The 14,500-nt window shown below is 36.6% G+C and overlaps 1 protein-coding gene across 2 annotated transcripts in view; it reads right to left on the bottom strand.

The window, feature by feature from the left end:
• The window catches only part of LOC5573257 (alpha-tocopherol transfer protein), a 40,503-nt gene that overhangs the window by 18,313 nt on the left and 7,690 nt on the right, over positions 1-14,500 (bottom strand). For both annotated transcript variants that reach the window (XM_001654418.2, XM_021847231.1), the window contains exon 2: positions 8,400-8,716. In XM_001654418.2, the coding sequence (XP_001654468.1) occupies positions 8,400-8,508 (109 nt within the window). In that variant the 5' untranslated portion in view covers positions 8,509-8,716. The remainder of the gene's footprint in view (positions 1-8,399; positions 8,717-14,500) is intronic.

Raw genomic sequence — 14,500 nt, 5'->3', positions numbered from 1 at the left:
GTTTGTGTTTTCTGTAAACCTCAATCCAGAGCATGGGTAGATTACAGGTCGTCGGTATTGCGACATCACACCCGCATTCCTTGAATTATCTTCTCACGGTTCGGGTTGCAGATCATTTCCTAATAACAAGCATGATGCAAAAACGCAAAAATGATCAAATTATCAGAAAATCTTTCAGTGAATACTTGAGTAGTTGAGAAGCAGACCCTTTCCTAGTGAGGACGTAATTCCAGAAAAGGATGATTATCAGTCCCTGATGCTCCGATAAAACTCTAATGCATAGCCCTGAAAACAGCAAAACTTCAAAAGAAGGCTAATCCGCTGAAAATGCAATTGAAGTGCCCATAAACACTCTAAAGCATGAAGAACAGCCGATATTTATAAGAAGGCAAAATTTCAATTGAAAAAAAAAACACAGGAAAGATGTAAATGTGAAATCTACGAAAAACATCCGATGTTGAAAAGAAGGAATAATCGTCGATACAAGTGTCTACAATAGTATAAAACCACTATAATATATAACTCCAAAAGAACAGCCATTGTATAACAGAAGGACAAATCTCTATTAAAAATGTATCAAATGAAAAGCTGACAATAATAACTCTATGCTTTGGAGTTTCAAAATAATAACACCTAACGTTCAGAAAACGAACCTTTTGTTCGGAAAATAATAGCCTTAAAACAAATTATTGCTTCAAACAGTAGTTCTAAAGAACAGCTATCATTCAAAAGAAGGAAAAACTTCAGATGAGAAGTACGATAATCTTTTCAACGGTACAATTTCGAATATTTTTTTTTTGTCCATTCGACCTTATGTCCATTCGACCTTTTGTCCTTCGACCTTTTGTCATTCGACCTTCTGTCCTTTCACGCCGTGTGCAGAGAAACGGCACGGTCGCACATGCTTCTTGGTTTTGCTGACAATATCAATTTTATTGGAATCGATATCAGGACATTGGAGGAGTTTTTCGTGCCTCTGAAAAGGTAGATAGCAAGAATAGGCCAGACCATTAACTCTACCAAAAATGAACTACATGGTTGCAGGAAGAGATAGTGGTATGCCTAGTGGTTTTGGTGCTGAGGTAGTGTTTGATGGGGATGTGTTTGAAGTTTTAGAAGAGTTATTTTACCTCAAAACACTTGTGACATGTGACAATGACATTGACATTGACAATGACATAGACGAATTGCGGCTGGGAATAGGGCTTTTTACTGATTACGTAATCAGCTTAGGTCCCACAACTTCAGAATGGAAAGAAAATTCGCCCTGTAAAAAACATTCTTTCGGTGTCTCTCCACGGGCACGAAACGTGAACGATGAAAGAAGCACACCGGAAAGCCTTCGGTGTTTTTGAGCCTTAAGTGCTACGGACAATAGGGTAAGTGTTCCCTTAGTTGTGGGTGTTCCTATAGTTGCGGTAGTGCCGTTTTCACTGATTTTATTACTTTAGCCACAGAACCGACACTGCCAATCGACGTTTTGGCTTGTTGACACGCGAAATAGTTGAAAACATCGTTCAAATTGCTTCAAAATTGATTGAATACCACCAAAACTGCTAAAACATTCCTCACTTGTACCAATAGTTGCGGTAAAGTGTTCCTATAATGGAGAATCCCATAAGAAAACAACGAATACCGCAACAATAGGAACATAAATTAAAAATATACCGCAACTAAAGGAACAGTGTACCTATAGTGGAGGTATTATTTTTCACTGACGTGCCGTGGATTACTGCGATGAAATCATTTTTCTCATTTAATCAATGGTCGTTACTTCCTGTTACAACATTAGCATATACATTAATTGTGCTTCTTGACTTTTGGCAGTTAAATGAAGTTCAATCGTGCTTAGTACCTCCACTATTGGTACATCTACCCTACTCGGTGGGAAACTAGAAAACGGGGTGTGGCGCAGACGCATGAAACACAAGTAGTATCAAGTGTGAATGTGGGCTGGTCACTTAGTGCGAATGTCGGAAGAAAGAATTGCGATAATATTACTCAGAGAACCATAAGGGACTGTCCATTAATTACGTAAGGGGTTATGGGGGGACGGGGGGTTTGAGATTTCTTACGCGCCATACAATTTATTTTGGATTTTCATACAAAAAATCTTATCATGGGAGGAGGGGGGGTTGAAAAATCCCGAAAATTGTCTTACGTAATTAATGGACCGCCCCTAAAGAGCTCGACGACTTCAGGATAGACCACAAATACGGCGTGCTAGGGCGATCTGACTAGACTCAGGAAACAATGTAGAAGGAGTTGGAACAGACGCCGTTCAGCTAGATAAGAGTCGTTCAAGTCGGCTCGCAAGGCTTACAAGAAGGCTCTTCGTTCTGCTGAACGATCCGGCTGGAAAAAAAACTTTGCACAAATGTTTCCAGTTTGAGTGAAGTCAGTCAGCTGAACAAAATCCTTGCAAAATCTAGGGATTTCCAAGTGAACTAAATTCGTTTACTTAATGGTGACTTTACTTCTTCCGATGAAGAAGTTTTAGAATATTTATTCAATACACACTTTCTCGGATGTGTGGACATAACATTTACGGATGAACCAAATGTCTTTTCATGTAGTTACGAGTCTCTGGCCTCGGCACGCAGTATCGTAACTACTGAATCCATTCAATGGGCACTTAATAGTTTTGCTCCTCTCAAATCTCTAGGAGCGGATGAGATTTATCCTGTTCTGCTCCAAAAGGGATTTGAGTATATGAAACATGTTTTGAAAAAGCTACTTGTAAGCAGTTTTGCTATCGGGTACATTCCCAGATCCTGGCGTGATATTTCTGTAAAGTTTATCCCGAAAGGAGGACGTGCGTCGTATGAAGAAGCGAAGAGTTTTAGACCAATCAGTCTGACCTCTTTTCTTCTGAAATGTCTGGAACGCATTATCGATCATCACATCCGTGATGTTTATTTGGCAAACATGCCTCTTCTTGTGAATCAACATGCTAACCAATCTGGAAAGTCCACTGTAACTCTTTTACACAAAGTTGTATACGATATCGAGAAAGCATTCGCTCAGAAGCAATCCTGCTTGGGTGTTTTCTTGGATATTGAGGGTGCCTATGATAACGTGTCTTTCGATGACATATTGAAAGCCGCACGAAATCATGGGCTACCTACAATGATTACCAATTGGATTCATCAAATGCTCAAAAACCGACATTGCGTCAAGCAGCGATTCGAAGATTTAGTGTTTGCGGATGCCCCCAAGGGGGAGTCTTGTCACCACTTTTGAGGAATCTCGTAGCAGATACGCTATTGAGGCAACTCAATAATTGCGGTTTTCCAACTTATGGATTTGCCGACGACTATCTAGCTCTGATAGTTGATATGTGCATAAGCACCCTATTCGACCTGATGCAATAATGTGCTCTTCAGGTAGTCGAGAGTTGGTGTCGCCAATATAGCCTTTCGGTTAACCCGAATAAAACATCTATTGTTCTTTTTACGGAAAGACGAAACCGCGATGGAATTCGACCTTTACGTCTTTTTGGCACTGATATCAATGTAACTGATCAGGTAAAGTATGTCGGAGTCGTTCTAGATTCCAAACTTTCATGAACACCTCATATTGATTTCAGAGTCAAAAAAGCTTGCATGGCACAGTGATTTTTTTTGCCGATTTTGTGATCGAAATAGAATAGCGTCTAAACCGTTGGTTTTAGCGAAAAAGTTTGTTCAGAGAAGTTTCTTGATTTGTAAAAGCGCTTCTTTTGATACTAGCGGCCAGGTGATTAAATCACCTAAAAGTGAGATAAAAAAATAATTTTTTTATCTGTTGAAGATAGACGGTCGGTGTCTTCAGCAAAGTTGTAGCACATGTTAATTCAAGACACTTTGTCGAAGACACCAAATTTCTATCTCTTATACATTACAAGATATGTCATTTTTTCTTAAAATGACCCTTAAAAATCAAAATTTTAGTATAACTTTTTTCTAACATTTTTGACATTTTTTGTGCCTTCTACAAAGTTGTTCAACTACCAAAACTACATGTTTTTGCTGAACATTGCAACTTGCTATCTCTTATGGTAAAATAGTTATTTCTAGATAATCGATTTTTATGGGGCTTTTTTGGACTAATAGCATTAGTTTGGACGCAGATTGACGCACTTGGCGATTTGTGATTTTGAAAGGGCTATTTCATGACTTTCAAATGACACCAAGAACTTTTGGCCAGAAGCGGTCTATTGATTGTTATGTTTTAACTAGTTAAACCATAAAAATGCATTTAATTGCGGTTTTACGACTTTTTTCTCGTTTTCATTGCGTTATTTGATATGACACATGCTGCATTTGATACGTTATGGTCATATTCATTGTTTTTAATTTATTCCCTCACCTACAGATTTCATTTAGCATGAATTTTTTTTTTGTTTTGGTCATAACGTTTGACCCAACTTTTTACTCTCCATAGAGCGTCACGTAATTTGTGAACGATGCCATTTGTTTGTCACGCAACTTTTATTTTTGTTGCTACTATGTAATGTCCTTGTTCCTTTCGAAATCTCGCGACACGCGACATAGCTAATAAAAATCGTTTTCGTATTATAAAAAATCTTCTATGATGTATGAACAAAATTTAAACAAAACTGATCGTGAATAATATGTGTGCCGACATTTCTATAGTGAAAGTAAATTTCACTCATACTAATGCAGACAAAGTATTTGATGATTTAAAATAAAACTGTACCAGTGAGCGCCGACTGCACATGAATCAGAACTTTAACTTCAGAGCATGTTTTTGAATTCTGTTATAACTGTTAAAAACTCCGTGAATTTAGTGAGATCTGTTCAAAATGTCTAGTTTAACAAATACAACTATAAATTTTATTTTAAATTAGTTGTACCATTCCTTATTACAATGATTAATCATTTTTATTTGTTTGTTTAATTTGTTTACCGGCAAAACAGACCGATGCTTGAAGTAGGAGGGAACATGGAAAAGAAAGCAGTAAGGATTGTTTATTGACCATGTTGCGTATCGTGAGATTTTGAAATGAGCAAATATGTTACGCTCAGCCAATTACAAATAAAAGTTGCGTGACATACAAATGGCATCGTTCACAAATTACGTAACGCTCTATGAAAAGTCAAAAGTTGGGTGAAACGTTATGACTCAAACAAAAATAAAAAAGAAAAACATGTCCATGCTAAATGAAGACTGTAGGAGAGGGAATAAATTAAAAACAATGAATATGACCATAACGTATCAAATGCAGCATGTGTCATATTAAATAACGCAATGAAAATGAGAAAAAAAAGTCGTAAAACCGCAATAAAAGGCATTTTTATGGTTTAACTAGTTAAAACATAACAATCAATAGACCGCTTCTGGCCAAAAGTTCTTGGTGTCATTTGAAAATCATAAAATAGTCCTTTCAAAATCACAAATCGCCAAGTGCGTCAATCTGCGTCCAAACTAATGCTATTAGTCCAAAATAGCCCCATAAAAATCGATTATCTAGAAATAACTATTTTACCATAAGAGATAGCAAGTTGCAATGTTCAGCAAAAACATGTAGTTTTGGTAGTTGAACAACTTTGTAGAAGGCACAAAAAATGTCAAAAATGTTAGAAAAAAGTTGTACTCAAATTTTGATTTTAAAGGGTTATTTTAAGAAAAAATGAGATATCTTGTAATGTATAAGAGATAGAAATTTGGTGTCTTCGACAAAGTGTCTTGAATTAACATGTGCTACAACTTTGCTGAAGATACCGACCGTCTATCTTCAACAGATAAAAAAATTATTTTTTTATCTCACTTTTAGGTGATTTAATCACCTGGCCGCTAGTATCAAAAGAAGCGCTTTTACAAATCAAGAAACTTCCCTGAACAAACTTTTTCGCTAAAACCAACGGTTTAGACGCTATTCTATTTCGATCACAAAATCGGCAAAAAAAATCACTGTGCATGGCCTTCGGTCAATGCCGGCGAACCTTTGGTAAAACTTGGGGCCTCAAACCCAAATATATCAAATGGATTTACACAACAGTTGTTCGACCAATATTGACTTATGGATGTCTTGTGTGGTGGCAAAAGGGCGAAGTGAGAACAATCCAATCAAAATTGGGCCATCTCCAAAGGATGTGCTTGATGGCGATGTCTGGTGCGTTCTCTACAACTCCCACAGCAGCGCTTGAGGCCATTTTCGACGTTGCGCCACTACACATATATCTCAAACAAGAAGCACTTTCTTGCTCTTACCGTTTATGGGTACTGGATCTACTGGAGAAAAATCCAGTGAATCGTAGATCTACACAGTGTGTGTAGTACACACACTTCGTTGTTTCCACTTTTGGTGAATTGGGACAAAATTGTCCTTGCTCCAAGTGATCTCACAATTGCTAGTCTTCGAGCCATTTTAACGAGTGCTTGTTCTACGGTACTGTAGCTCTCAGTACCGGTAGTACCGGTAAACTACCGGTACTGGAAGATTATTTTGCAATAAATAAAAAGCATATAGTATTGAACGAAAAAAAAATGCAAGTGTTCCAAATTCGTCAATAAACACAAGTTCGCTAAAGCTTATTCTTCATGTTTAAAAATAATAACACTAACAAAATATAATGAGTTAACTGTTCTAACTTTATAACTCATGAAATACTCAGAAATATGTGCTAAAATTCAAGTTTTGTAAGTTTTTAACCATCCACAGTTGACCATTTTATAGGAAATTTTGAAAAGTTGCCAATGTATTGTGTGATATTGTATGTGGTGCGGAAAATCATTCGAAATGAACAATTTGTTGACTATTTTTATGTTATCACCTTGCTTTTCATTTATAAAGTACGATTTTAAAATGCAAAGCATGTTTAACTGCCATACGTGTACGTATTTTTATAACAAAACTTTCAGCTATTTCTGGGTCGATCCAAATGTTGCTCGAATTGATGCCCATATATCGTGAAGTGTCAACAAATGTTTCTATTTGAACGGTCTCAAAATACACGAATTATTCCGAAGAATTTCTATTAACATTTGAACCATAATTGAAGCACATTTAAAGGCTTCAATACTTGTTTTCATGGGGCCCAGATAGCCGTAGCGGTAAACGCGCAGCTATTCAGCATGACCATGCTGAGGGTCGTGGGTTCGAATCCCACTGGTCGAGGATCTTTTCGTAAAGGAAATTTTCTCGATTCCCAGGGCATAGAGTATCTTCATACCTGCCACACGATATACACATGCAAAAATGGTCAATCGGCAAAGAAAGCTCTCAGTTAATAACTGTGGAAGTGCTCATAAGAACACTAATCTGAGAAGCAGACTTTGTCCCAGTTGGGACGTAACGCCAGAAAGAAGAACTTTTTTCTATTTGTGTCTAGCATGCTTGATGTTCACTATCCGCAGGTTCATTTGTACTCGATAATCCTCTCGGTGACCATAGAATCTGCTGGATTATTTCCGTTCAATAACTTCACCCTCATTTTTTTAATGTTCCAAAACAAGGTTTAACGGTTAAAATGCACAAAATGAACGAGCTTCTAACACTTTTATGTACGGAGATAAACCATACTTAGTGACGACGATAATTAGAATAAGCTTTTATGTACTACGTTCCGTGGCCAACCTTAGAAATTCGTCATTTATGAACTTTATCAAACTTAAGTACCATTTATTGTGAAGAAATTGATTGATTCAAATGATTATAAGATTTTTCATCAGTATCGAAAATACCGATAATTAATGCTTTCCAGTACCGGTATTTTGGTACCAAAAAATGATCGGTATTACCGATACTTTCGGTACCGGTTCTCCCAGTACCAAAACCTTAGGCGTGTCGCTACATTGTAGCCATTAAGGTATCGAGCTTCCCTTTTTCGGGTTCCAAGATGGAGATATTTTGTTTTCGCCGGATTTGGTATGCGAAGCCCACGATGAAAAGGTACGAAGCTAACGATGTTGTTTTTGTGTCAAATGAGGTAAATTCGCCAATTTCACCAAATCTTTACCCAATAGAAAAATTCTGCAGCGAAAGCTCCGGCAAACGGTCTTTACAAACGACAAGTTTTTGAAGAAAATGTGTGTAAAAAGATGGCGCACAAAATTTTATGGGTAACGATAAATCCAACTTTTCTAAAATATTGGTAATATGTGTTTGTATTCACTACGAGTTTCAAAAATATCTGACTTAAAACAAATTTCTTGATGATCATTTTTGTATGTTTTATTTTTTGTTGAGTACAGTCCTGTGCAGTTGCCCTGTGGCTATCATAGCAGCAGCGTAATAAAAGGGAAAATTGGCCGTTTGCCACTAGATGAGGCTGATAGTGAAGGGGAGTGAAAGCTATGGTCGGAGGGGTCAATGGCAGAGGATATAACAATAGCTGATGATAGTAGTGCTCTAATTTCCAACAAAGGTAAGGAAGAGTTCAGGAGATACTGACCTAGATTTTTATTCATTTCATATTCGAGCATAGCATTCTTGTCAAGGGTGGCGGTTTTCCCGAAGACTTTCCGCGGGCTGTTGATGGGAGTGCTTCCGGTGCTCGACATTTTTGTGCTGGGGGTTTTGTTATCTTTTGGTTCAATTCGCGTGAAATAGTATTAGGTCGATTCTATCAAACTTACTATCCAGTTTTACAACAATGGAAGATTGACTATTAACTATGGTGCATGAGAAGCTGGTAACGAATTGACTAATCATTTATTCGATGTGTTAGGCAAGTTTATTCCATGTTGACTATGCCCAAGTAACCCGAATCTGAAAAGAGAAAAATAGTTATTGTTATTCAAGGTGTTTGAAATTTAAATTGAAAAAAAAAATAACCTAGCCTCTGAAGATGAATATTAACGTTCAACGCTCCGTCATCGTAATCGTCGTCATCATCGAAGTATCGAAAGTAGTTTTTCTGTTCTAAACTGAAAATTGTTAGATGAAAATGTGTTCACTGCGTTTCGGTTAGAGAATAGAATACAGTGAACACATTTTCCTGTAAATTTTGTTGATTATGAACGAAAAAACTGCTATTGAAAATTCCGAAATCAATGACGGATCCTGCCCCCTTAAAGAATCTCAATTCTCAAATTCTTAAATTCTTCAGTCAACAAACCAGCAAGGTAATTCATCTAATAACGAAATATGCCGTTATATTCAAACAAAAATTTAATTCTCCCTTGTTTTCAGCTTCGTGTTGAATCCAAATTCCTTGGCGCCACTTTGTCTATCTGCAAATCGGCGCCACATGACGTTGGGGTTCTCCATTAACTGCTGCAAGACACACAAGTATACACATGTATGTGAAGCACAGTACGCGTCAACTATGCACCGAAACTATGACGTCAACGATTTGGCAGTTGTTAAAACCCCTATAGGGCCCCTATAGGAGACAGGCAAGTGATTTGGGCTGTCAGCACGCGATACTTGCACATACCTTCCCCCTAGGTAGTTGTCACAATGAGTTCCGTTCAATGTATGCAATTTGAATGAATGGTTTTTGGAAAATGAGCGTGACAGTCGGTGATTATGGGTGCACCGGCACAATTATTGTTGAAGTTAAGTTGTATCGATTTTTATTGGACTAATTTATGTGCTGATTGCAACTAGCTGCTAAGAAATCTGGGAAAATTAGTGATTAATAATATGCTGAAGGCAACAAATTGATTCCATCTTCACGCCAATAAATCAACACAGTGAAAAAAACTAAATCACGCACTTCTCTTAAAGGGTTGCCATTCTAAAAATAGCTTCAAAACACACCGAGCTGATCTTGAAATCGAACCATTCGAAAAGAGAACATAAATCAACTAAATTGGCCCAAATGTATACAATAAATAATGGTGGCGGCAGTTAACAACTGTGCCGCAGAAACGCCGAATCAAATAAACAAACTGTCACTCAATCTTTTCGGATAGGTCGATTACCGGTGGATCTCGTTGAAAGTAAAACCTGAGGATTTTTCAAATAGATATTTACTTTCGTTCACCATAACATCAATTTTGATTCTTCATAAGGACAATAAGACACACACAGATCAGATATTTTCAAACATAAAGAAAAGAGCAATAAAATTTACTCAAAATATGTTCATGTACAAAAGTGCAGCTTTGAATATTCCACACATTTTTTAATAATATATGTTATTCAATATGCCTGATCAGTAGGATGATCAAATGATCAGATGCAAGTGACTATTATGGAAGTATTGCAATAAAAATATGGTCAATTTAAATATTTAAACATTTTCCATCAATCTAGGAAAACAACAATAACTTACTGAGCAGTTTTTGTTTCTCTATCTCTCGTGTATTTCCCTCAAACGATGTATCCCTACTAGCAGTGAATCGTGCAAGAAATTCCTCGAGTATTTTTCTTTGCTAACGATTTTCGTGCAAACATTGACTCGAACGTGCCGCCCAATTTCACCAACAAAAGAAAAAAATAAGTATATTTGCCTTTCACCGATAAAAGCGTGTGTAGTGGTTGTCGCATCCGCATATACTTTTACATATTGCAAACAGATAGGCGCTGATTTGGTCGCCTCATATTGTCATCGCCGCGTCACATTGCAAAGAATTTGAACTGCTGAATTTTCGTCTTTGCTTTCACTCAGCGACTGAGAAGTGACTTTTATAATTAATTTCGTCAGATGACACCAATTCACTGATGCCGCACTGCCTTAAATGAGCCATTGTCCTCTGGTTTGGCGTTTGCATTTTTCCTCCGAGGAAAAACCTGTGCTAGAGGAGAGGAGGTGGAAAATCTATGTATCTTTATTAGAACAATTCCAGCTCAAAACGTTGCATTTTTGCAATTCGGTTGCATATCGGCCTACTTTTCATAAAGGAAATGACCAACATAAAGACTTACTTTTCCTACCGATACGAACAGTGCTGAAAATCGTTACTTTTCAGCACTAATAACAGTATCGAAAAGTAACACTTTTCAGTGCTGTTTTGGGAGCTAACGAATCGACGTCGGATTACCTCCGTGCGTCATTTAATAAATTGAGCTGAATTTCTCAATGACTTAGTAAACTACATTCTGCTTCTATATCTATTTGACAAACTGCATCGAGTCGGAAAATGACCTTGAATGGGTCAAACCCGTACGAAAAAATTACGTGCAGTGAACATTTTTTTTAGGATATTCCTTTGGATCTTCATTGGAATCATACGCAATTTTCTCCGGATTTTCCTTTGGAATCTCCATTGGAATTACCTGCGAAATTTCCTTTGGAATTCTCTTTAAAATTTCCTTCGGAATTCTTTTTCGAATTCAATCGGAATTTCCTTTAGAAATTCCAATGATATTTCCTTTGTAATTTAATAAGAATTTTTTTTATTTTTTTTTCTTTATTTTCTTTAGAATTTCTTTTGCAATTTCCTTCGGAGTTTCCTCCAGTGATGCATTATGAACTGAACGCGAGCCAAAAGTGAACGGAGCCCGAGCCAAATTTGCACAAGAACGCAGTAGACAATGAACTTCCGAGCAAGAGCCAGCCACTGCTCAAGAACGGCCCGTTCAGTTCACAATTTAGATTGGAGCTCTTACGTGAGAAATGAATGAATTGATCGTCTTAAATTTTCATGTACAGAAAAATCATACTGCTCTTGCTGTTTTAAATTTCTAAACATAACTTTGACATAGATTTTTGCCGTGTATCAGTCAAAGTCAATTGGTTTCGTTTTTTGGCTCGCACGGGTTCATATTTTTGAACTGCTCAATGTTCAAGCCTACTTGATCGCAGCGTTCAAAAAATTGAACTGGAACGCGAACTGAACGCGTTCAAATGCATCACTGGTTTCCTCTAAAAATTGCATGAGCATAGAACACCATACAATTCGGAGTTGCTACTCCGAGATTGACCAGAACAATCGAAGTTGGACAGAAATTTAATGAACAGGGCTTGGGATTAGCTTACCATTCTTCAATGTGCACAAATCGAGAGCTCAAATTTTGAAAGTCAATAACGGCACCGGCCACGTCCTTACGGTCATCGGGGAAGGGAAGGAATACCTATGCATCTCCACAGCTGTCATGGAAAGGATATTGGGTTAGTGTGATAAGGGGTCATGCACAAATTACGTTACGCTCCAAGGGGGGGGAGGGGGTCGAGCCAAGCGTGACAAGTCTTACAAAATTTTCGGAGGACTCATACAAAAAGTGTGACAAAGGGGGGGGAGGGGGTCGAAAAAGTTGAAATTTAGCGTGACATAATATGTGTACCATCCCTAAGGTAAAGATCTGGGTTAAAGATAGCAGTGGTTGGTGACGCGATCCATGATATAATCACGCCTAATCATATTTACGATATAATTCGATTATCGCGTAGTACGCCGAACAAGTGTTCGACATGGATTTCTTTTAGAATTTTTTTTTATGGTGCTCGCCACTATCCCCCACACCAAAAAGCTAACGTCTAGCTGACTGGTATTTCCTTCGGGTACCATAAAAAAATCCATTGAGGATTTTTTTAGAATTTCCATCGGAACTTCTTGGAATTACCTTTAAAAATTCCTTCGGAATTTCCTTTTGAATTTGCTTTGGTATTTTGTTTGGAATTTGCTTTGAAATTCCATTCGGAATTTCCTTTAGAATTTCCATTTAAATTTCCTTAGGATTTTTCTTCGGAATTTCCTTCAGAATTACCATTGAAATTTCCTTCGGAATTTCCATTGCAATTTCCTTTCGGAGTTTCCCTTGAAATTTACTCCGGAATTTCAATTGGAATTTCCTTCTGAAATTTGCTTCTGGAATTTCCTCTGGAATTAACATAGGAATTTCGTTCGGAAATTCCTTTGAAATTTTGTTCGGAAATAAGTTTGGAACTCCGTTTGGAATTTTCTCTGGAATTCCTTTCAGATTTTTTTTCTGAATTTTCTTTGAGGATTACTTTTAGAATTTCCATCGAAAATTTCTTTCCAAATTTCCTTTAGAATTTTGTTTCGAAACTTGCTTTGGTATTTACTTTAGAATTTCCTTCAGATTTTTTTTGAATTGAAATTTCTATTGAAATTTCTTCCAAAACTTCCCTTGAGATTTCCTTCCGAGTTTTCTTTGGTTTTTATCATCGAAATTTTCTTTGGTATTGAATTGAATGAATGAATTGTCTTTATTAACGAGACTTTCAGCCCTTGGCTGGTTTGTCTCTTTTTCTTTGGTATTTACTTCGGAATTTCCCTTCAGAATTTCCTTCGGAATTCCTTTTAGAATTTCTTTGGAATTCCATTTAACATTTCCATTGAAATTTCCTTTGGTATTTTGTTTGCAATTTTCTTCGTAACAGCATTTTTTTTTAAATTCCTTCGAAATTTTCTTCTAAATTTCCTTCTGGAATTTCCTTCTCAATTTCCTTCTAGAGTTTCCTTAAGAATTTAGTTCTACATTTCCTATTAAATAAACTTAGAACTTTATTTTGAAATTTCGTTCAGAAATTCATTTGAAATTTCGTTCGGAATTTCCTTCGGATTTTTCTTCGGAATTTCCTTTGAGAATTTCTGTTTGAATTTTCTTTGAAATTTCTTGGAATTACTTTCGACAATTCCATTGGAATTTCTCCAGATTTTTCTTCATGGGTTCTTCCGTAAATTGTTTCATGAAATACTCTTGGGATTCCTTTAAACTTTCTTTCAGGAAACCTTTCGCCTTTCGTTGAGCAATTTTTACAGAAATTATGCTGGAAATTACTCCAAAAATACCTCAGTAGTTCTTCCAAAAATCCATCACCCCGTAAATACTCCTCCAGGATTTCCACATGGATTTTTCCCAGGAAATTCTCCAAGGATTTCTCCTAGAATATCGCAAATAATATTTTCAACCGTTTTGTTTTATTTTTAACTTCCCCAGGAGAAATTTCCTGAAACTCAAATACACTTCTTAGAAAATTACCGAAAGAAGTTCCTTCGAGAAACTGCATTGGAAATTCAGATGAGAATCCAGAATGAAATTCCTAACGAAATTAAAAAAAAAAACAATGGAAATTCCTATTAAAATTTAGAAAAAAAAATCCAATGGAAATTCCAAAGGGAAATCCAAAGGAAATTCCGAAGGAAATCATGGGAGTTCCGATAGATGTTCCTAATCATCAAGGAAATTTAAATGGAATTTTCGAAGAAAATTCCGAAGAAAATTTCATTAGAAACTCCGCAAGATGTTCCAATGGAAAAAAATCAAATGAAATTCCGTGAAAGTCCGAAGAGAACTCTTAATTTCAAAGGAAATTTCAAAGAAAATTCTAAAGAATAGGGGATTTCGAAGAATAGGAAAAGAAATTCCAAAAGAAATTGCGAAGGATGTTCTAAAGGAAATTCCAATAGAAATGCCGAAGGAAAAATTCAAATGATATTCCGAAAAAAATTCCAAAAAAATGTTGAAGGAAATGCCGAAGAAAATTTCAGAGAAAATTCCACAGGAAGTTCCAAATTCCGAAGGAAATCCGAATAAAGTTAAAAAAAATCCAATGAAAATTTTGAATGAAAATCAAAAAAAAAAAATCCGAAGGTAATTTCAATGTAAATTTCTAAGGAATTCCGGTGGAAATGCCGG

This window comes from Aedes aegypti, chromosome 2, assembly GCF_002204515.2.
Source record: "Aedes aegypti strain LVP_AGWG chromosome 2, AaegL5.0 Primary Assembly, whole genome shotgun sequence".
Lineage (NCBI taxonomy): Eukaryota > Metazoa > Arthropoda > Insecta > Diptera > Culicidae > Aedes > Aedes aegypti.
The sequence above is the reverse complement of the archived record's forward strand: the minus strand, read 5'-3'. Positions and strand labels throughout refer to the sequence as shown.